This window comes from Macrobrachium nipponense, chromosome 21, assembly GCF_015104395.2.
Source record: "Macrobrachium nipponense isolate FS-2020 chromosome 21, ASM1510439v2, whole genome shotgun sequence".
Taxonomy (NCBI): domain Eukaryota; kingdom Metazoa; phylum Arthropoda; class Malacostraca; order Decapoda; family Palaemonidae; genus Macrobrachium; species Macrobrachium nipponense.
The window spans coordinates 16,840,939-16,864,361 of record NC_087212.1 but is presented as its reverse complement, the minus strand read 5'-3'; the positions used below and the strand labels follow the sequence as shown (position 1 = coordinate 16,864,361).

Below are 23,423 nucleotides of genomic sequence, written 5' to 3'. Positions count from 1 at the left end.
TAATGAAGGTCAGGCAAGAGCTCACGAAAACATGTCTGCATTGCATAATGGCCGAAAGCAAATTGGAATGATTACATCCAGGCAGGTGGGTATTCCACCTACCAGACAGTAGTTACTGCCTAACCACCTTGTTCAAGAGTTTAGCGGCAGTTTTCCAGCTTCGCTGAAAGTAATTCCTAATGTAAACAACCGAGGGTTTGTATATTGTGTTGGAACGAGTAAACATTTATGAAGACAACTGCATAAACATCTATATAATGTTAGGACTTATAGATCAAAATTCAAGACTGAAAACTTACAAGATCCATGGGTGTATTGTCATAATTATCTCGAGTCATCTCTGGATTCCCCAAAACTCCATCACCTCTTCCAAACATCTGAAGCAAAGTTTCCGACACTATTATTGTCAATAATAAAATTGTGGTAACAAAAAGTTACTGAAATCACAATTTTTGAAAGTAAATTGTATTATTCCTAACTAATCAAACCTGAGGCCCTTTACATAACGAATTACTATTCAGCGCCAGCTGGACCGGTCGTAAGATTTACTAACAAGGTAGTTCGGCAGTAACTGCTTGTCCGATGGTCGGGAGTCCCGCCCGACTGGAGGTAAACATCCCACTTTGCTTTTTAGGCCCAGGAACAGAGTGAGGGATGGCATGAGGTGGGACTAAATATAAAGGACCTCAGGTTTGTATAGTTAGGAAAAATACAATTTACTTTCAAAAATTGTGATTTGTTCCAACACATTATACAAAACCTCAGTCCTTTACATAAGGAAGACTCACTTATTGGTGGGTGGAATCTGAGTCGTGTGAACAGACTGGTGTTTGCCCAACATGGGTTCCTTCGGTTTTACGGCTGACGTAAAAAATATTCATTAAAAAAATAAGGGATTTTAAGGTATTTTTGCAGCACATTTTTCGGTCAACAGCGCCACTAGCGCCGTTATGTCTAACGAGTACATACATTTGTAGGAATACCCGTTCAGCCCGTAAAGGTTATGCAAATGATATTAAAAAATTGTATTGAGAGTTATTACATAGGTATTAGGGTAAAATATATGCCTCTGATGCTGTTCTATGCCGAAAATATCGAGTTGAGTGCAAATTTAGCTATGGATGTGTCGATTTATAAATGTTCATGCTTTTATGTTTAAAATGTGCATGAAAATGTATTATGTATAGGTATTTTTATTTCTGCCCATAAATATGATACAAACACAGCTTTTGAAACTGCCCTTCACGTTATCAAATAAGATGTTTTTTCATGCTCATTCTTGTAAGCTGCCGTCTGCCGCTCTTCCGAAAATAGTTTAAAAAGTGCAAATTTAGCAATCTATGTGTCGATTTTATACATGTTCATGCTTTAATGTTTAAAATGTGTATGTAAATGTATTATGTATAGGGTATTTTTAATTCTGCACAGAAATATGATACTAAGACAACTTTTGAAACTGCCCTTCACGTTATCACATACAATATTTTTTTCATGTTCATATTAGGTATAGGGCATTTTTATTTTTGTACATAAATATGATACAAATTAAGGCAGTTTTTGTAACTACCCTCCACGTTGTCAGAGGATGTTTTTTCATGTTCGTTCTTGTCCGCCACTGTTCCGAAAAATGCATGGTGTTATTTCATTAATTATGCATCTTTTCCATAAATCCTTTAAAAAGTTATACATTACTTCACTGTATCCAATAATATTGTATGTATTCTCATATTATTGTATTATAAAATACTACGGCAAATTTAAGCTAGTATTCCACGGAGCGGCCAATGTTTTAGTTTAAAATCAGCTGATGGCAAACACGAGTTTGTTTCACCATATTTAACGCAATTCTGAGCGAATTTTCTTGCTTCTAGTTGGCATAAACGAATATCTAGATACTTGACTTATATGAGACAAGGTTATTTTTCCTTATACGACATGTTTTTAGGTGGAAATATGAATTGAATATATCTCGTTGTGACTGTGAACTTTTTTTTTAAGTTAACAGATTAAGTTGGCGGCATGTTTATTGCGTACAACAGTAAAATGTGTTCTTTCAAGCCCAGCAGAGTTTTGATAAAAATTATTTTATCAATTTTACCTACGGTTGTGTTTGATGGGATACGTTTGCTGGAGTTTTATCCTGGTTGTCGATGCACAATAATAGTCATTAGCAGCTTGAACAGTTTTCTCAGCTTCAGTTATAACTAGGTTTAAATTTAACCGTATATTTCCCGATTGATCTTTGATCTATAACGAATAAAGTTATTACATTAAGATATCTCAGTTCTATTCTACATAACTTCATTTATAACAACTATGGTAATAGTTTATGCAATGAGTATAACTTTAAAACCATACTTTCATCATTCTCTTTTGCTGTTTTTGAACTTATGTAACTAGAAGATGGGATAATGTTAGGCTATTGTAATTTGGTCTCTCATAAAATTGGATTATCGTAAGACGAATAACGTAACTTCAACACTACCGCTACCTGTACACTGTATAAAACCTTATTATATCCTTACATACTCTAGACACCCAAAGTATTAAAGCTAGGCTTTTTTCACTTTACAGTATTTATAATACTAAAATGTACTGTACAGTAAATTCTATAGATCTATACTGCATACATATAATTTTACTTATTGCGCCATCGGGGGATTAAGGCGCCGTTTGACTGGTCTAGGGCACTGTTAACTGGTCTAGAATTTCGAAAGAAGGTGTGCGGCGGCCGTAGGCTTTAAAATCTCTTAGCGTCAAAAATCACTTAGCGTCGGCAGCCAGGAACGGAACCCCTGCCGCTAACCGAGGCCCCCCTGTATTGGGTTTGTTTCTTACTGGTGTCAGCTTCCCCCCTTGCTAGGGAAGGGACAGATAAATGCTTCTATCCCTAATGAATGGGATAGAATGGAGCTCGTTACGTAGCTTACCTGCATCGTCGTCCTGTCCAGCGTTGTGACGACCGCTACCCTTTGCCCGCAGGGAGAGGGAAGAAAAAGAGGAGGAAGAGAAGCCAGTCACACTCTCATTCACTCTTCATTCATGCAGTCTCACAAGGACGAGATGCTACCTTGTCCTGTAAAGGAGCTGGGTAAGCTACACAACTTGTTGAGCAGCCACCATGGGTCCCAAGGAAGAAGTGTCCAAGGACCTGTGGGCAATATCCCGAAGGTAGAAGGAGGTGAAGGTGGTCTGGTTGGCCCATACCCCTGCTTTCAGTACCTGTGCCACGGACAAGTTCTTGTGGAATGCAAGGGTTGGACCAATGACTCTGACTTCGTGGGCTCTCGGACGAAAGGTACAGGTGTTGGCACTCCTGTCGGAGTCGTACACTTTCCGGATTATCTCACGAAGCCAGAAAGAAACAGTGTTCTTGGATACTTCTTTCTTGGTCACCCCAATGCTAACGAAGAGGCGTTGACACTCAGGCCTGAAGTGTCGAGTTTTCTTCAGATGGCACCGTAGCACCCTCACAGGACAAAGCAGCATCTCATCCGCATCATTATCGGTAAAGTCTTCCAGGGAGGGGATCGTGAAGGACTCGAACCTGGTGTCAGGGACCAAAGGGTTCTGAGTCTTCGCTACAAAATCCAGGATGAAATAGAGTGTAACTGATACCCATCCCCTTGAGTGTTTGACATCGAAGGCAAGACCGTGAAGTTCTACTCTCTTCGCCGATGCCAGGGCCAGCAGAAAGACGGTCTTGAGGGTCAGATCCCTGACTGACGACTCTAGGAGCGGCTCGTAGGGTCTGTAGGTCAAGCTCCTTAAGACAAGTCACATCCCACCCCAAGGGCCTGAGTTCCCTGGGTGGGTAAGACCTCTCGAAGCTCCTCATTATGAGAGATATTTCCATGGAGGAGGAAATATCGACTCCTTGCAGCTTAAGGACTAGGGCCAGGGCAACTCAGTAGCCTTTGACTGCGGAGACAGAGAGGGGCTTTTCTCGGCGAAGAAAGATGAGGAAATCCGCTTTCCCTGGTATACTGCTGCAGAGGACTGTCTGAGGTAACCAGCCATCTCTGTTGCTGCTCAGCGAGAAAAGCCTCTCGCTCACAAGAAATGGTGGATAACCACCAGCTGTGAAGACAGGGAATGAACTGCCTGGTGTTACCATTCTATGTGCGGTTGGCACAGAAGGTTGTGCCATGGGGGAATCTCTCGCGGTGCCTCCGAGAGAAGAGCCAGCAGATCCGGATGTCAAATGGCCTGAGGTCATTTGGGTGCCACCATAATCATCCGAAGATTGCTGGTGATCAGCACCCTGCTGATCACCTTGCGAATCAGGCAGAACGGGGGAAAGGCGTAGACTACGAGGCTGTCCTACGGGTGTTGGAACGCATCTTCTGCAGCTGCCCATGGGTCTGGCACAACTGAGAAGAAAACCTCGAGATTTCTGTTGTGCTGGGTGGCGAACAGATCCACTACTAGACACCCCCACAGGTTGAACAGCTTTTCTGCCACGTCTGGGTGAAGAGACCATTCGGTCCCAATCACCTGATTCTGGCGGCTGAGCTTTTCTGCCACTACATTCCTCTTGCCTGGGAAGTATCTGGCTGACAGCTCTACCGAGTGAGCTACGGCCCACTCATGCACCTGCATCGTCAACTGGTGCAATGGGAGGGAAACTAAGCTCCCCTGTTTGTTGACATATGCCACTACCGTGGTGTTGTCGCTCATCAACACCACTGAGTGTCCCATCAGTCGTTCCCGGAACTCTCGGAGTGCAAGATACACAGCCTTGAGTTCCAGGAAATTGATGTGAAGGTGCCTGTCGTGATAGTTCCACACTCCTGCAACCAGCAACTCTTCCAGGTGTGCACCCCAACCCTCGGTCGATGAGTCTGAAAACAGAAGCATCTCCGGAGGGGGAGTGGGCATGGGCACTCCTATTAAGGGGTTCCTGTCATCTAGCCACCAGGCCAGGTCCTCCCTTACTTCCTCCGTGAGAGGAACTGGGAAGGATTGTGAATCCCGTGCCTGTGACCAGCACTCCTTTAGTCTCCACTGAAGAGACTGCAGGTGAAGACGCCCATGAGGGACTAACTTCTCTAGTGATGACAGGTGACCAATCACGACTTGCCACAGCTGAGCTGACTGTCTCTGTCGTGACAGGAACCGTCTGGCTGTCTCCCTGAACCTGCTGATCCGAGAGTCTACAGGGACGACTCGTGCTGCTAACGTATCAATCAGCATGCTCAGGTACAAGATCTGACTTCTCGACATTTACCACAATCCCCAGATCGCGGCATAAGTCGAGGAGTCGATCTCTGTCTTGTAGCAACTGCGAGCGGGAACTCGCCAGGACCAGCCAATCGTCGAGATACCTCAGAAGACGTACCCCGACTGAATGGGCCCAAGCCGACACCAGAGTGAACACTTGGCGTGAACACCTGTGGGGCGGTTAAGACTAAAACAAAGTGCCCTGAATTGGTACACCGTCCGGTCGAGGATAAAGCGGAGATACTTCCTGGAGGACTGGTGGATGGGTATTTGGAAATACGCATCCTTCAGGTTCACCGAAAGCAGGAAATCGTTCTCCCTGATGGAATCGAGCACTGAGCGTGCTATTTCCATCGTGAACCGAGTCTGGCAAACGAAACGGTTCAAGGGAGAGAGATCTATCACCGGTCTCCAGCCCCCCATAGACTTCTCCACTAGGAAGAGTCGGCTGTAGAAACCCGGTGACTGATCTCACACGATCTCCACAGCTCCTTTGCTCAGCATGATCTTGACTTCTTGTTTCAGTGCTACGTCCCTGGCAGAACCAGGGATGTACGTCTAAAAGTGGACCGGGTGTGAAGTGAGCGGTGGCCTCAACTCGAAGGGCAGTAGGTATCCCTCCCAAAGGACATCCACTACCCAGGTCTCGGCATGCCTAGCATTTCTCTCTCTTCCCCTTCCGCTTAGCCACTCTCCCGCGAGAAAAGGAGGCTTGAGAGGAGGGCTGATGCTCACTCCTCGAAGCAAAAGAGGAAGGCTGTGTCATTCTTTGCGCTACCCTCAACGGTGCTAGCATCTTGGGAGCAGAGGAAGTGCTAGCCAAGCTCTGAGGTTTAGCCGCAGTTGATCGAGACTGCCCAGAAGTCTTTGAAACTGCCTGGTGTACTAGGCGGTCACTGTCCTCAGTTCCCTGCTTTTCCACCGCAGTGTCCACCATCTCTCTGGAGAAGAGAGGAGGAACCCAGCAACTGTCCATTACGTAGACCCAACGTTACCTCTCGACCAGCTGCTCTGGTTACCCGAGTCAGGACTGAGTCCCATCTTCTAAGAGCCAAGTTGGCCCACAGGTTGGCCTTCTGGTGGGCGAGGTAGGAGATGGCCCTACCTCCAGACTGGCAGTCTCCCGAACACCGAGTCTTCCTCGGGAAGGATAGGTCCCGAGGAGGCTGTGACTCTGGATACTGTGAGGGACCACAGATCCAGCCAGGAGACAGCCTGGGAAGCTGCCATGGCAGTAGATTCCAGGGCCGATGCCTCTTGCTGTGAGAACCAGAGGTTCTCAAATCACCTCTCGAGACACTCTTCCTTCAGGAGGAAGAACCTCGCCAGACCCCTCGTGGTCTCCTCCAACCACTTGAGCGTATGATCTTCTGGGTCCAAGGACCGAGCCAGGATCGTTGGCTCTTGTGGCCGGACCGTAAGGAGCACACTTCTCGCGGTCACTCCTGTTCGCCTCGCTCCTCCCGGTGTAGTCTGAGGAGGTTGAAAGGACAGATGAGGAAGATCCGACGCTCCTCCTTGCCTACCAGCAGAGCCAGTGGGCTGGGAGGACTGCAGGTGATCGCCAACCCACGGTGGCGATCGAGCTGCAGGTCTGGACCAGCAGTCTCCGTGTGGAGAAGCGCTGGACCGAGGACGGTAGCATCGGTCTCGTGTCAGGGGAGCTGCTAACAGTCGTGCGAGCCGCCCGGTCCTGGTAGGAGCTACAGTTGGGTGACTGGTAGTGTCCACTAACGCGGTGAGCGCGAGCAATGTCCTCACGACGCGCCACGGTACCAGAAGCAGCCGAGGCTGGTCCTGGTGACCAGGGGGACCTCTTCCCAGCCTCGACACGTGAACGGTCTGGTGGGACCATCACGTCAACCCTGGGAACCAGGGGATCACAGCGAGAGCGATCGCCGGTCTGGCTAGTCACCTGAGCGACTCTTGTCAACCTTCCGCTCCGTGCCTGGGTCCTGACGGTGAGTATGCTCAGCCATTTGGTTCCTGGCTGCACAATCACTGGTAGGTGATCATACACTCGGTTGCGCTCGCGAGTGTGCGGCCAAGACGGTTCCCGGTCGGGAGGCGGAACCTCTGGAACCGGGACCACTGGTACCTCCACGGTCCCCGTCTTCTTCTTCCCTGAGGAAGGAGAGACGGGCCCCATTCCCAGAGGAATGGGAGGACCAGCGGAAGACCCAGCTGGCGGGACAGACCCTTAGAAGTTTCTGAGCAAGACTTCTTGGGAGGGGGGAGGCCACCTTCTTCCTCGGCTGGGGGCCTTGGAAGTCAAAGGGGAACAGGCAGCAGAAGACGGCAACGAAGACGACACCTTCCTCTTCTTCCTGGACTTCTTCTTTGCCAGCTTCTTCAGGACAGCAGACAGATCCTCCATCCAGGATGGAGCTGGGGCAGTTGCGTTGGCAACACGGCCCAACTCCACCTGTCCAGAGGGACCTGCGGGAGCAACAGCACTTCCACAGGCAAGAACGTTGACAGCAGGTCCGGCGACAGCTACAGGACGTTCCAGGGGAGCTCTTTGGGCCCTCAAAGTCAGGGGGGAGGGCGAGGACAGCAAACCCAGGCAGAGGAGGAACCATCTCCCTCCGGGGCACGTACGGCAGCGGCATAACCTGGTGTTGACGCTGTTGTGGTTGTCCTCATCTCCACCCCGTGAGTGACTGGGGCTGCAGCCAGATGATGAATCAGCCCCTGGATACTCGGAGTGCCTGGAAGGCTCAAAGATTGCCTCACCTGCTGGAGATCTCCAACTGCGGAGGCAGACACACCTGGAGAAGCAACAGTCGGGTTAATAGGGGGAGTTCCTGTTCGCTCAGAGGGGGAAGGATCCCACCCTGAATGGACAGAAGACCCCGATTACAACTCAAGGTCGGGGTGTCCCCCTCCTTCCTCTGTGCTCAACAAATCAAGCGAAGAGGCGGAGGGGGACACATCCCCCGAAGGGAAGGGAGCCATCCGCGGGAGTTGATGAGGAGGAAGGAAAGATGATGATGTGTCGGTCACCAAAGGTGTCGAGGGAGAACTTTCCGACGACACCTTGGCGGCCTTACGCAGCTTCTTCCTCTTCTCGTACAACTCCCACTGCTCCTCCAACCAAGAGACACAAAATTCGCGCCCTCGGCATCTCAAAATAAGGGATGAGGGTCCACGGTCTCATTGGACCTAAAAGCCCCACACTTACGGCCTTCCACTCCAGGGCACACTCTCCGGTTGGATGGGGGGTGAGGGGGCTTTTCTGATTCTTGGGACTGCATTTCCATCAGCGATGCACTTCCACAAATAATAATGTGAACAAAATAAATACAAAGTAGTACTTACATTCACTTCCACACTATAGTAATCTAGTACAAACAGGTTGAAATGAGGTAACAGCTTTGGTAATCTCACGACAGAGGCGGGTAGAGGCGAGCACACGTCTTCACTCGACGGTGGTCGAAAGCAAAGTGATAGGTTTACCTCCAGTCGGGTAGGACTCCCAACCATCGGACAAGCAGTTACTGCCGAACTACCTTGTTAGTAAATCTTACGACTGGTCCAGCAGGCGCTGAATAGTAATTCCTTATGTAAAGGACCGAGGGTTTGTATAACATGTCGGAACAAACATTATTTTCACTAAAGTAACTATGACAGAGTCTGACACAGCGAGAAGTTCGCATAATCCGTAATAGCGATACCAACTATCTGTTCACAGACAGAAGACTTAACATGGGATATACAGTGGAACCCCCTTTTTTGCGGGGGATGCAAACCAGAGGCACCCTCGAATAGTTAGAACCCACAAATACTTAGAACCTCCTCTAAAAATGCTTATAACTGCCTATCTTTTAAGTTCAAATGCCAAATGCATAGCTTAAAGAACATCCTACATCAAATTTTCCTTAAATTATTATCTTATAACTGTATCAATCTTTGAGATTATATTACTAACATAATTTCAAAGTCATCTTAAACATTAGTACCCTTAAACATATATACATATGTACTTTAACACTTCCAACCAAAACAGAGAGAGAGAAGAGAGAGAGAGAGAGAGAGAGAGAGAGAAGAGAGAGGAGAGAAGAGAGAGAGAGAGAGAAGAGGAGAGAGAGAGAGGAGACGAGAGAGAGAGAGAGGAGAGAGAGAGAGTGAGAAAGAGAAGCAAAGAGAGAGCGAGAGAGAGAGAGAGAAGGAGAGAAGCAACGAGGGGGGGGGTTCATTTTTAATTATTCAACGGAGTGAAATGAAAGGAACGATTATTGTATTTCTTTAAAATGCTATCACATATGAATTTTGTAATTAGTTATATTATTATTATTGATTGAAGATCCACAATAATATTCAGTAGTGGATTGTGCTTGTATAAACAACAACAATCCACAACTTAATATTATTGTGAACCTTCAATCATATTCCAGTCTCAACATTAAAAAAATTTATCTCATTATTCTTATTATTACATATTATTATTACTACTATTTAGACATTACTAAACATGTTACATAAATGTACCATAAAAATTCCCTTACCTGAGAGAGAGAGAGAGAGAGAGAAGAGAGAGAGAGAGAGAGAGAGAGAGAGAGAGAGAGAGAGAGAGAGAGAGAGAAACTATTATTTTTATTATTCAATATGATTTGATCTTAATAAACGTAACAGTATATTAATCAATATTAATATCTGAAAATTAGTCAATCATTTTTGTATCATAAAAATGGATTTAGTCATGAAAATAACCTCAAAATACGTACACTGATTAGTGAACATTTATCGTCAGAAAAAACCGCGGATAAGTTGGTCCTCCTGTGAATAATTTTTACATAGGTTCCACAGAAAAATCTGCGAATGGGGGAGTCAGCTAATCTTGAAAATGCAAATACAGGCAGTCCCCGGGTTACGACGGTCTTGGCTTACAACGTTCTGAGGTTACAACGCTTTTCAAATATATTCATCAGACATTATTTCCAGGGTTACGACGTCTACAACGCTCATCTGGCAGATGAAATATGACACCAAAAATGCAAAACAATTAATTTGAAGGTTTTTTTGATGAAAAATGCCATAAGAATGCAATTTACATAGTTTTCAATGCACCAAAAGCATTATAAGTAAGGTTTTCTTAGGATTTTGGACGATGTTCCAGCTTACAACGATTTTCGGCTTACGACGCGTCTCAAGTACGGAAGCCCCGTCGTAACCCGGGGACTGCCTGTACAGGGGGTCCAGTATATGATTAACCCTTAATGGACGGGAACCATCATATGAGTATCTAAAACAGGTTTTGGGGGACGGCTAACTCACAGTAAGTATGAGTTGAGTATCAATAATACACGCCACACGATTTGGATGAATTTAGCACAAAAGATATTCAAAGCACTTCAATGTCTATAAGTGACTTGTGGCAACTGTGGTTTCTCGGCTCGGGGAGTTGGGAGTCAGTATGATTTTAGATTTGAGGGGGAATGCTTCGTCGCTGTGTGCCCCATGATGTCTTTTTATTTATTTGCTCATAAACATACCCAGGTATTGCCATCACCCCTCATTTTAATAAACTTAACAGCATTTACGGCAAAATCCCCTTAAGACAATTTTCTATCGTCTCCAATTCTTATACTATACTACTAACATGACAAAATTTTAATCAATTTGTATTTTTCATAACTAACAAACCTGAGGTCTTAACATTAGGATAAATCTTCTAGTGCCACCTGGATGGATGGATGTATGAGTTTTAGGGCAAAAGCCCAGGCACTGGGGCCAAAGAAGCCATTCAGTGCCACCTGGAAAACAGTTAAAATCAATGTAAAAAATTATGTACGCAATGAACTATAGGCATCTGTGCTTGATCATGAGGTCTATGGGATCTCCCACAATGCCTTCAGTATCTCGTGATCACATCAGTTACTTTCTTACTGCATTTAAGAGAGGACAAGTTTGCTCTCTGTCCTTTTAAAGCCGGTTTAGTTAGTCAGCTTTTTCTTTTCTTTCTGTGTTTCAGTGTGTATGATTCATGAGTTTGTATGGGTATCTAGATATCATGGATCATTTTACCTCCACGTCCAAGGTTTCTTCGGGATCTTCCAGGAAACAGAGGAAATGCCTGGGTAGTAGTGGGTTTCCTTGTTCGAGACTTTTAACATCAGTGTCCACAACGGATCCACACCCAACTTGTAGTAGGTGCAGGGAAAATGTATGTACAATAACTAATCCTTGTTCTGTAAGTTGTGTTTGGTCAGTGGAATGATGGAAAAAGTTTTATGAGAAGGGTAAGTACAGGAAGAGATGCTGCCATCTTTGGGTGGCAAAACGCCTTCATCTTGTTTAATTCTGCCTGATCGTGATGCTGATCCATGTGTTTCTCTGCCTTTGCTAAATGCTTCCCATACCCCATCAGGTTCACCCAATGATTCGTTTTTGGATGCATCAGAGGAGTTTTGGGAGGTTTTGTACCTAATTATGCTCTTTCCTTCACAGTGGGGAAGGGGGAGCATTGCCATCTTTGTCGTATGTTTCAGCTACAGATGCACACAGAATGGAGGGTATATGGGCAGTGCTATGCCTATCAGGGTTACCAACCTTGGATGGCTTGTTGACTCACCACTTGGAATCGTGTTTCCCTTCAGGGCCTCCCTCTACTGGTGTCCCATTTCCCCCTGGTCTCCATTTCATAGGGATGAATGCCACATCTGTGAACGCATATGATTCCAGCACCAGAGCATTTTGAATCTCACTTTGCAGTTCCCACAGGGTTACCAGCATCAACCCTGCATTTCCCATCAAGCACGATGACGTCATAGCCTGGACCCTCAATGACGTCACAATCAAACATGGCGACCGTCATGACATCACAGCCTCCTTCCACCCTCGCACCTTCAGTGTAGACGAATAGAACTACGCTTTTGGATTCAGTGACATGCACTTTTGTGTAGAATTGTAAGGATTAGAAGAGAAAATTGATAAGACATGCAAAAAGGAAAAACCCAAGTCTACTTATTTCTCTTCACAGCTGATCCTTGCGCCAATAGAGGATTAATTTCTTCTTCATCTTTGAGCCAGGGCTGTCACATTCCTGTTAAAAAGAAACCTCAAGAAGTAGTTGTTAGTGCCAGAACAAGGAATGACGGCCATCATTCTAATGCATCATCAAGGCCAAAGAAATTGACAGACGGAGTGGAAGTTGTTGTGGGTGCAGTTGGAACAGTGACAGTGGGGATTCATAGGTCTACAAAAGTTGGTAATCAGGCCTCATCCTCTCCTGTAAGGCTGTAAGGCCGTTCAAGATGAGTAGAAAAGACGACAATGCTCCAATTAAAAGATCAAATAATACAGCACTGGAAGTTTCTCCATTGCATGAGGGAGTTAATTATTCTAATAGACCAAACAATAGTGATGTTGTTCGCCCCTGGCCCAGAAGTTTGAGGTCAAAATCACCAATGGCAGCAGTTGACAGCTGTGGAAATGCTTATGATGGACACAACTTTACGGGGACCGTAAGCCTAGAGGAGTAGGAGGCTTTCTGTTCTTGATCAAGGAGCAGTGAAAGGTATCGACAGTCATGTTCACCTAGCGGTTTTTCAAGAGCTAGCCAGGATTGGCCGTCAGATAACACAGGTGCTGCGGCCGTACAATTAAGTGGCCATGAATCCCACAGATGTTTGTCTGGTGATAGGAGTGATATCCTTTCCTCAGCAGCCAAGCAGAATGTTTTGGAAGCAGACAAAGTAGAGAATCATGAGTTTCTTGCTTCTTATGTGGAGGTTATAGACTTGATTCATCAATTCAATAATCTTTCAAGGAGGTCTCAAACTCCTTCCACCATAGCTCTGACTGGAATTGAAGAGCTTTTAGGACCTAAGAGATATAAAGGTGTCGTATAACTTACAGTGTTCAAGTCATGCGGAGTTGGTGTTACAGCATGTGAACACACAGATTTCAGAGAGGGATAATTCTTTGTGATCAAATACATTTTTCAAGTCTCTTCCCCCTCCTCTGCCAAGACATACAAAATATTATACGACACCAGTTGTTCCTTTGCTATGAAGATATATCAATCCAGATGTTGTGCAATAAAGACCTGGGTTAACCTTAGACCAGCTGAAAATGAACTGTCCCTCACTTACTTGTCAAGAAGCAGCTACATTGGAATCAATGGCTTCCTCTATTTTCCAAACAGCATCGGGGTTAGATCTTTGGTCAACAGCAGTGGCTAAGTTTACTTCTTCAGATTCAACCAGATTAGTGGATGAAACGGCCTTTGTCTGGTTGCTTCGGTCTGGTCCCAAAGCAATTTCATATTTAACAAACTTAAGTGCCAACATTTGGGCTAATATCCTGTTGATGAGAAGAGATGCAGCATTGGCCAAGTTAGTCTCGCAGTAGATGTGGATTCTCTGTTAGCTCTCCAAAATGGTCATATCCTAGAGTCACAATTTCTGCTGCCAAAGGACATACACACTAGAAGTAGCAATTGACAGAAGGATAGATACCAATGATAGACTAGTTCAACAAGCACTAAGCAAGTTGACAGGAAATCACCCTGTGAAAATAAAACAGGCTCAACAAACACCCCAGAAGAATAGTGAGGCCTAATCCTTCACCTAAGATGACTATACCTTCTCCTCCAAGGAAGAAATTACCACATTGGCCCTTTCACAATCGAGCTGTTAGAGGAAGGGGAAATAGGGGCTGAGGAAGGGGTGCGAGAAGATAGGCTAGGCACCTCTCTCCACTCAGTCACACCAGTTGGGGGGTGTATGGTGAGTCATTGAGAGGTGTGGCAGAAATGCGGAGCAGAGCAGTGGGTAGTGGATGTGATCAGAGTGGGTTATCTGATCCCATTCAAACTTTACTCCACCTCTTGCAGATTAATCTGTTACCACACCTTTCTTACACTCCTGGGTCTCAGAAACTCCTTATATTGCAAGAGGAAGTGAAGAAAATGATAGAGAAGGAAGCTGTAGAGCAAGTAGTACCTCCATCAAGTGGATTTTATAACTGTATTTTCCTTGTCCCCAGGGCCAATGGCAATTGGAGGATGGCTATAGATCTGTCAACTTTGAATCTTTTCATCGGGAAGACAAAATTCAAAATGGAGACCCCAAGGACAGTTCTAGCAGCAGTCAGGGACAGCGATTTTACACTGACAACAGACTTGAAGGATGCTTACCTCCAGATTACAATCCATTATTCTTCCAGGAAATTTCTGTTTCAGTCTTGCAGAGAAAGTATATCAATTCAAAGTTCTGTGTTTTGGATTGACATCTCCTGAAGTGTTTACAAGAGTATTCACTCTCCTGTTAACATGGGCTCATGCCCAAGGAATCAGGTTAATAAGGTACCTGGACGATTGGCGGGTAGAAACAAAGTCCCAAGAAAAGTTGCTTTGAGACAAAAATCTTTTCCTGTTTTGTCACAACTTAGGCATTGTGATAAATTGGGAGAAGTCGAATTTGGATCCCAATCAAAAGATTGTGTATTTGGGAATGATTATAGATAATAAATGCCAAAGCTTTCCTATCAGATCAGAGGGTAAGAAAATGCAAGGAAGTGGTGAATTCCATTCTGGCAAGGGAAACAACCAGAGAAACAGTGGCAGGTAGTTCTGGGAATTCTAAATTTTCTAGAGAAGCCGATTCCTCATGGGAGGTTACACCATCGGCCTTTACAATGGAGGATAAATGAGTTTTGGTCACCAAGCATAGATCTACGGTGGTTGGGCAACAACAATCTGTTCTCAGATGCATCAGTCAAAGGCTGGGGTGCTCATATGGAGGATCTGATGATTTCAGGAAAGTGGAGTCAACAGGACAGATGACTCCATATAAATGCACTGAAACTATAAGCAGCATTCCTAGTGCTGCAGGAGTTTCTGGAGAGGGTAGAGCAGGGGTTCTCAACCTGGGGTACATGAGCGGAATTTTGGGAGTATGCAACAGGTTTCTCAACATACTTCGGTTTTGAATATAACTACAAACCTGTTTGTAGATTTAATGCAGTCACACACACTGACTTCCCTATAAGGAAGTAACTAGTTACTAGTAACTTGTTGCAATGTTTAACAAGCACCATTAGTTCACAGTCAGGGGAACACGATGCCTTCTTGATTCTATTTTGCTTTTTTTTTTTGTGCTGGTGATGCTAATCATGCACACAGTATTTTCCCCATGAGTAACTAGTTAAAAACTCCATATAGTAAGTACCATTACCTCACAGTCTCAGTTATTGGAAAAATGTGTCCGATTTAGTTGTTTTATTATTTTTATACACAGACAGTGACTTACCTATTAGTTACTGGTTACAAGTTTCAACTAGCTGCAAGCAGCACTAGTTCACTGCCACAGTGATAGAAAACTGTCTAATATAGTTCTGTTTTAGTAAATGTATTACATGCTAGCAGCCAGTCACATAGTAAATTTTCCTGTGAAGTAGTAGTTCCTATCTACACTACCTCATAGTGACATACTCTCATAAATTGAAAACTTTGTCTACTCCACTTATATATAATACAATTTAAACTTAATAAACTAAGTAAAAAAAAAAGCATTCCTTTTTACCCTTCCTGATGCTGCATTGTGGGCAAGAAGTACATGACCAATACTGAAAGACTTCAAAGGATACATAAGATTTAAAAGGTTGAGAACCTCTGGGGAAGAGGGACACTTGGTAGTGTTGATGTTTGAGAACACTACAGTAGCGCAACTACATATCATGACAGTTCAACTACTGGGAAAAGGACTGTAATAGCAGACAAGTTGAGCCACGGGTACCAGGTGCTGGGAACAGAATGGTTCTTACATCAGGGAGTAGTGGACAGAACGTTTGTCTTGTGGGAAAGACCAGTGATAGATCTGTTCCCCACAAGATACAACAAGAAACTGTTCTCCACAAGATACAACAAGAAACTGTTCTCCACAAGATACAACAAGATACTGGAGACATACTGTTCAGTAGTCCTGGACATGAAGCAGCAGCAGAGAATGCTCTGTGGGACAATTTGGAGGTATGTATATGCTTTTTCTACATTTCATCTGATCCATCAGGTTCTGAACAAGGTGATGTCATGAAATCTGAAATCTCAGGATGACCCTGGTGGCTCCCTTGTGGCCAAAGGTAAAATTGTTTCTGGCTCTGTTATCCCTGCCAGTGGAAGTTCCAAGAGAACTGGCGCCCTGGCATGACCTACTACGTCAACCACACGTGGAGAGGTACCGCTAATCAGTACAGTTCCTATCTGTTCATGGGTGGAGACTGTCAAGTATCTCCTGTGAGCGAGAGGTTTTTCTTGAAAAGCAGCATCACAGATGGCAGGATACAGTAGTGCCTCAGATTACGAAATTAATCCATTAAGAAGTGCCCTTCGTAACCCATTTTTTTCATATCTAGAACTACGTTTCACATGTAAATTGCTTAATTAGTTCCAAGCCCTACAAAAACACCACAGTAAAAATTTATAATAAAGCTAAATCGACCAATAAACAATGAAATACAACAATTTGGACCATTCAATACCTAACGTAACTGTGACTGACCTGTAAATAAAGTGTATTAGTGTACAGGGTACAAGAAATACTGTACGTACATGTAAGTACATCCTAGTATGTAGTAAAATGTGGAACCTTACCTTTCGAGTGAGGCGATGTCCTAACGTGGCAACAAATGAGTAGGACAAATGGCAGAAAACATGAACACTTAACTTAACGAAACATTAAAAAATGGCAGCAAACATTAACATTAAACTTTACAAAGCACATTAACAAATGGCAGAAAACATTAACACTTAACTTTACGAAAAACTTAAAATAAAATTTTTTTTTTTTTTTTTTTTGCCTTTTTCTGATTTTTAATTTTTTTTTTTTTTTTTTACTTTTTTACTTTACGTTTTTAACAAATTTCAATCTCTTCACCACTTCCAATTTTCTGTTTTCTGTTTTTTCGAATCACATGGACCTTCCTGTTTGCTTACTACTAAAGGCCTCTTTAAAAAATAACTATCCAAGGAAGATTGCTTCTGCCTGCTTTTCACCATGTTCCTGAAATGACTCAGGCAAACGTCATCGAACTGAGCAAGCATACGACCTGTGTAAGCATTTTCGGGATGTCTCTTTTTTACAAATGTTTGCACTTTATGAAAAGCAGCTAGAACATCCTTAATTTCTGCCGTTGTCATAGGGTCCTCCTCCTCCTCGCTGCTGCTAGAGAACTCTTCTTGAACGACATTATGTTGCATGACCTCCAGCTCCTTCAGGTCATCCATCGTAAGCTCCTCTTGGTGCTCCTCAAGAAGGTCATTGATGTCGTCCTCGTCGAAGACCACCCCCATGGACTTGCCAAGTGCAATGATCTCGTCAAGATCCAGTTGCAAAACAGTTTCAGGATCGTCAACTGTTTCTGAATCTGCATCAGCTTCGCCCACGTTGAATCCCTCAAAGTCTCAGGTGGATACAGCATCAGGCCAGAGTTTCCTCCACGAAGAATTCAAGGTTCCCCTCGAAACCTCCTGCCAAGCTTGATCGATGAGTCGGATGCATATCACGATATTGAAATGCTCCTTCCAAAATTCACGAAAGGTGAGGTTTGTGGTATCGGTGATGTCGAAACATCTCTTGAAAAGATGTTTTGTATACAGCTTCTTGAAGTTTGATATCACTTGCTGATCCATGGGCTGGAGGAGAGGGGTGGTGTTAGGCAGAAGATAAAGAACCTTGAGGAAAGAATACTCCGCTAGGGTATCTTCCTCGAGGCCAGGAGGGTGAGCAGGGGCATTGTCCAACAACAGCAGACATTTCAGAGGGAGGCACTACTCTTCCAAGAATTTCTTCACTGTAGGGCCGAAACACAAATTTACCCAATCGGTGAACAAAAGTCTTGTTACCCAGGCTTTCGCATTAGCCCTCCACATCACCGGAAACTTTTCCTTTAGCACTTTGTGGGGCTTGAAGGCTCGAGGAGTCTCGGAAAGATACACAAATTGGGGCTTCACCTTACAATCCCCACTGGCGTTAGAACAAAGTGCAAGCGAAAGCCTGTCTTTCATAGGCTTATGCCCGGGGAGCTTCTTCTCTTCCTCTGTGATGTACGTCCGACGAGGCATTTTTTTTACCAAAAAAGGCCAGTCTCATCACAGTTGAAGACTTGCTGAGAACTGTAGCCTTCCTTGATTGTCATCTCGTCGAACGTCTTAACAAAGGCTTCGGCCGCTTTTGTGTCCGAGCTGGCAGCCTCCCCATGCCGCACTACCGAATGGATGCCAGTCCGTTTACAAAATTTATCAAACCAACTGCGAGAAGTCTTGAAGTCTGGGGTTGCTTTCAATGTCCCTTCTCCTGCATTGTCTTCGGCCTGGGCACTCAGATCACCGAAAATAGCGCTGGCTTGTGGCAGATTGCCGTCTCGGTTATCGTATCGCCAGCGATTTCTTTGTCCTTAATCCATACAAGAAGCAGCCTCTCCATCTCATCATGCACGTGGCTCCTCTTGTTGGACAAAATAGTCACGCCCTTGGAAGGTGTAACTGCTTTGATGGCTTCCTTCTGCTTAAGGATGGTGCATTTCATTGACGGATTTCGGCCGTACTCCTTAGCAATCACACTCAAACACATGCCAACTTCATACTTTTTAATTATCTCCATCTTCGTCTCCATAGAAAGCATCCTCTTCTTTCCGTGAACTTTAGCAACATTCTTGGGACCCATGGCTAATAACGTAAGTAATTAAGTTCACACACAACACGATAAAGTAACTTACTACAAAGAAAGCGAAATCACTAACACGAATTTATGTTAACAAATGAAAGCTATGTGAACGAACGAATTCCATGTGTGTACGATAACGCTGATGTAATGAAATGGTTGAGGGACGCCTTTACGCAGGTGCATGATGGGACAGATGCTGACCAATAGGAGAGCAGGATCTTACGGCGGTGACTAGCATCAGGAACCAATGGGAGAGCAGGAGGATGGCGGCGAGTCTACCAAGTTGGCGGCGCGTGAGTTTTAAAATGGTTCTTGGTAGCCCGGGCGAATTTCGGTTTACAGTACATACACCCTTTCGCAACCTGAATTATTTTCATGCACAGAAGCAAAAAAATCTTCGTCTTTGCTTTCGTAACCTGGATTTTTTGTACGTAGGGACTTTCGTATGTAGAGGTTCCACTATATCAAAAAATCATTTTTATATGTACCAAGGAAAGTGGTCTGTGTACTGTGATTGGTGCTGTAGATGGGTATTTCTCCACTCAGAACTTCTATTCAACAAATAGCAGATTTTCTGATATATGTACCTTAGAACAGAAAAACACTTTTTCTGTCTACCATAAAGGGGTATATATAGGACTGCACTAGCTCTAGTCCTATGGATGAAAGATGTAGATATTTCTTTTTCATGGGAAATATGACAAACTTTTAATCAATATGCATTTTTCATAGCTAACAAACCTTTGGTTTTAACAAAAGGATAATCTTCTAGTGCCAGCTGGAAACTGGTTAAAAAATAACAATCAAAGATTAAAAAGCAAGGAATCTGTGGCAACTGGCAGCTCATGCATATATGAGGTGGAAGCTGGTCACCAACCAGGCTTGGAACCTCGTGACGTGTCAATCTTTCTTCCAACCCAAGATACGAGAGGGGCGGCTAAACGTGGGCAGGTAACGTTAAGGCCTCAGGTTTGTTAGCTAAGAAAAATACAAATTGATTATAAATTTGTCATTTGTTCATTAGCAGAACAAACCTTAAGTCTTAAAAATAGGATAGACTTATACTTGGAGGGAGGTACAAGTACCCTGAACTGGCTGGGTATTCAGCCCACCTGACTACCACTTCCTAGAAGATTGAGTTCTAAAGAGGGTCTGAGCCCGTGAGAGAATTGATAAGGGAGTATCTAAAAACTTAGCCTGCTGAGATTAAGCACAATGAGACATGGCCAGATTCATTGCATTCATAGAAGGTAAAGAGAACTCTGTCTGTTCAAGCAAAAAACCATGTAGGCCACTGGGGTTTGTTACCACTCCTCCCTCCCCTTGCCACAGAGAGGTGTAGTGCTACTTAGAAGCAGATTTGTCTATTGTATAGGAACAAACCAAGTAACTGCAACCAGTATGGCTGCCACACTCACCTATACCAGAACAGTTCCATCGTATGACGTGTCTATTCTTCAACCCACCCGTAGGAGGAAGAAAGAAAAAAAAAAAAAGAGAGGAGACCAGCCAACTCACTTATTCTCTCTTTCACACAATAATTTCAGGCAAGACACAAACTGTCCCGCCAGGGCACCAGATGAGCCACATAACTAGTTGGGCAGCCACCACCAGACCCGAGGAAAAAGTGTCCAAGGACCTGTGAGTAATGTTCTTCAGGTAAACGGAAGCGAACGTGGTCTGCCGAAGCAAGGAACCAGCATTCAAAATCCTATGTACAGACGAGTTCTTCTTAAATGCCAGAGAAGAACTCATTCCTCTGATGGCATGTGCTCTTGCCTGCACAGACTCTGTGACAGAGCTATAAGGTGAGAAATATGACTGTTTAATCACCTCACGCACCCAGAATGAAATGGTGTTCTGGGACACTTCCCTTCTGGGCCGGCCGGAGCTAACAAAGTCCATGACACCTAGGCCTTAGGTGATGAGTCCTCTTTAGATAGCAACACAGAACTCTGACAGGACAAAACAATAACTTCTGCCAATAGCTGTCCACAAACTCATTCTGGGAGGGAATTGAAAATGAAGCAAATCTGCCATTATGCACCGAGACATTTTGAGTCTTGGCTATGAATTCCGGGACAAATTCAAAGGCCACAGGTGTGTTTAATGCCATAACGCTCTCCAACTATGTTCGAGGAAGCCAAGGTCAACAGGAAAACTGTCTTTATAATCAGATTCCTAACTGACGATCCATGTAGTGGGTCAAATGGAGCTGGAGTGAGACTACTCAGGACCAACCAGGGTAAGATCCTACGTTGGAGGTTTGAGTTCTCTTGGTGAATAGGATTGTTCAAAACTCCTTAAAACATCAAGATTTCCCAGGATGAAGAGATGTCCACGCCCTTCCGGCGCAGTACCAACCCCAAGGCAGCCCTGTGGCCCCTGACAGCTGAGACAGAGACCTTTCTCGTTTCTGAGATTAGAAATTCTACTATCCACTGAACAGAAGTTCCGAGAGGAGAAACTCCATTGATGACCCCACTCACAGTAGATGGCCCACTTGCCCTAGTAAACAGCTGACAAAGACTTCCTGAGATAGCTGGACATCTGGCCCATTGCTTTGTGAGAAAAGCCTCTTGCTCACAGGGGATACTTGACAGACTCCAGCCGTGAAGCGACAGAGACCCTACCGACTAGTTTTAAGCAGTCCTGTTCGCTTAGAGAACTAAAATCTCCCAACTGCAATTTAACCATGGTACTGTCTTGCCTTACTATGGCTCCCTATGAACCATTGCGACAAGACACTGATAGAGGCTTGACTTTAAAAGCAATCTTGTTGTTGGCTTTAGCAACTACAAAAAGGGTAAGGGAACTACATGGTTTGTCATATGAAGTAAAACATTCCAGAGGTTGGGAGTCGTTAGTCTTCAAGTTTATACCAGAATTAGTGGCTAAAACACATAATCCATCAGTTGCAGATGACAGATTTGTCGCTTTTTCTATACCTTCTGTGGGAGACTTTGCAGATAATGACCCTGAAGAAATGTTATTATGTCCTGTCAGCGTGATACGTGCTTATCTAAAAAGAACTTGTCATCTCACACCTAGATGTCGGAGGCTTTCTTCATGAATACAATATTGTTTTCGTTAAGAGAAACAGTCAGGAGTGCATATTTGACAGAATCTGAAAGGTCAGATAATGTTGTGAGAGCAAGAGCACATGATATCAGGGGTCTGAGTACTTCTTTGGCATTCAAGAAGCCTGTCTGTTCAGAAAATTTCGAAAGCTGGTGTTTGGTTATGTCAAACCACTTTCACTTCCTTTTACTTGGAAGACGTTGTCCATAGGTCCTTGGACATTTTTTCCTTGGGTCCGGTGGTGGCTACTCAACAAGTTATGCAGCTCATCCAGTACCCCTGGCGAGTCAGTTTGTATCTAGTCTCAGATGAAGGTATGAAAGAAGAATGAATGAGATGACTGGTCTCTTATTTCCCACGTTTTCTATCTACTTCTTTACCTACGGGCGGTAAGCAGAATACAATAATAAGCTGGAATGGACTAGATACACGTGAGTGAGACAGCCATGCTGTGAACAGTGATCAATAATGTATGATACTTTTATGAACTTTTGCTTTAACTTTTATCATAAATACTTTGTAACTCTCCCATCTTTGCAAATTCTCTTCCCAAACATAACCATTCACAAACATCAGATATTGCATATTACATCTGCTCTCACAATGCCATTACATAAAAAATAAATAAACAAGGAAACAAGTTGCATATATTCCTGATACTAAATTTGTCTAAATACTCTTACATAAGCATCACTTTCATCTTATTTATTTTTATCCTCTCAATACACTAACTTCTATATACACATTACATCTATTAAGCAATTCCACCACATACCACTTTCTTAGCCTATGAGTAACATACGCAGCTTTCTTTCCTTTAATCTAGTCTCCTAACAAAGCTTAAACCAAATAAAGGTTATACAAAGTAAATAAGATACAAATAAAGATTAAAGCACTGTGAAAACATGAAAACTTAAATCCTCACCGGCTGCACCTGCATGACATTTCTTCGCATGAAATCAATGCTAGGCTCCTGGAAATTTGAATTGCTGTGGTCATAATTTACAACTGCCATTCCTGGAGGAAGTCCATCATCAACAAAACCCCCTTTGTTTGTATCATTTTCATCCTTCCACTGCAAAGCTGCTTGAAGAGTCATAAGCCTTGATCGAATCTCCCCAAGGCTTTTGGCTTTTTGTTCAGGGTCCAGAGCCCTGTATATATTCTCATTCTCTTGTTCTAACCTTTGCACTTTCTCTTCAAGAGTTTCTGTGATGTTCTTGTTTCCTTGAACTGAGCCTTGGCCCATTCCTTGCATCATGGGATCCATAATTTGTGAATTGTTTCTACCTTGAATTTGCTGGGATCCTGGAATATCAGTGCCCGACTGTCCTAACACAATTTCAAATTCATTTCGAAGGGTATTAAGGACTTCGTTGGCAAATTCGTGGCGAGTTATGTGACGGTAAGGGCACATTGGCAGAGAACACCCCCCCTGCAAAAAAGCCTGAA

The 23,423-nt window shown here is 44.1% G+C and overlaps 1 protein-coding gene across 5 annotated transcripts in view; it reads right to left on the bottom strand.

The window, feature by feature from the left end:
* Positions 1–23,423, bottom strand: part of LOC135197812 (uncharacterized) — a 201,516-nt gene that overhangs the window by 147,599 nt on the left and 30,494 nt on the right. For 4 of the 5 annotated variants that reach the window (XM_064224942.1, XM_064224944.1, XM_064224945.1 and 1 more), the window contains 2 exons: positions 22,897–23,418; positions 300–377 (listed from right to left, as the gene is read on the bottom strand). In XM_064224942.1, the coding sequence (XP_064081012.1) occupies positions 300–377; positions 22,897–23,418 (600 nt within the window). The remainder of the gene's footprint in view (positions 1–299; positions 378–22,896; positions 23,419–23,423) is intronic. The other variant, XM_064224943.1, reaches the window with a different exon arrangement.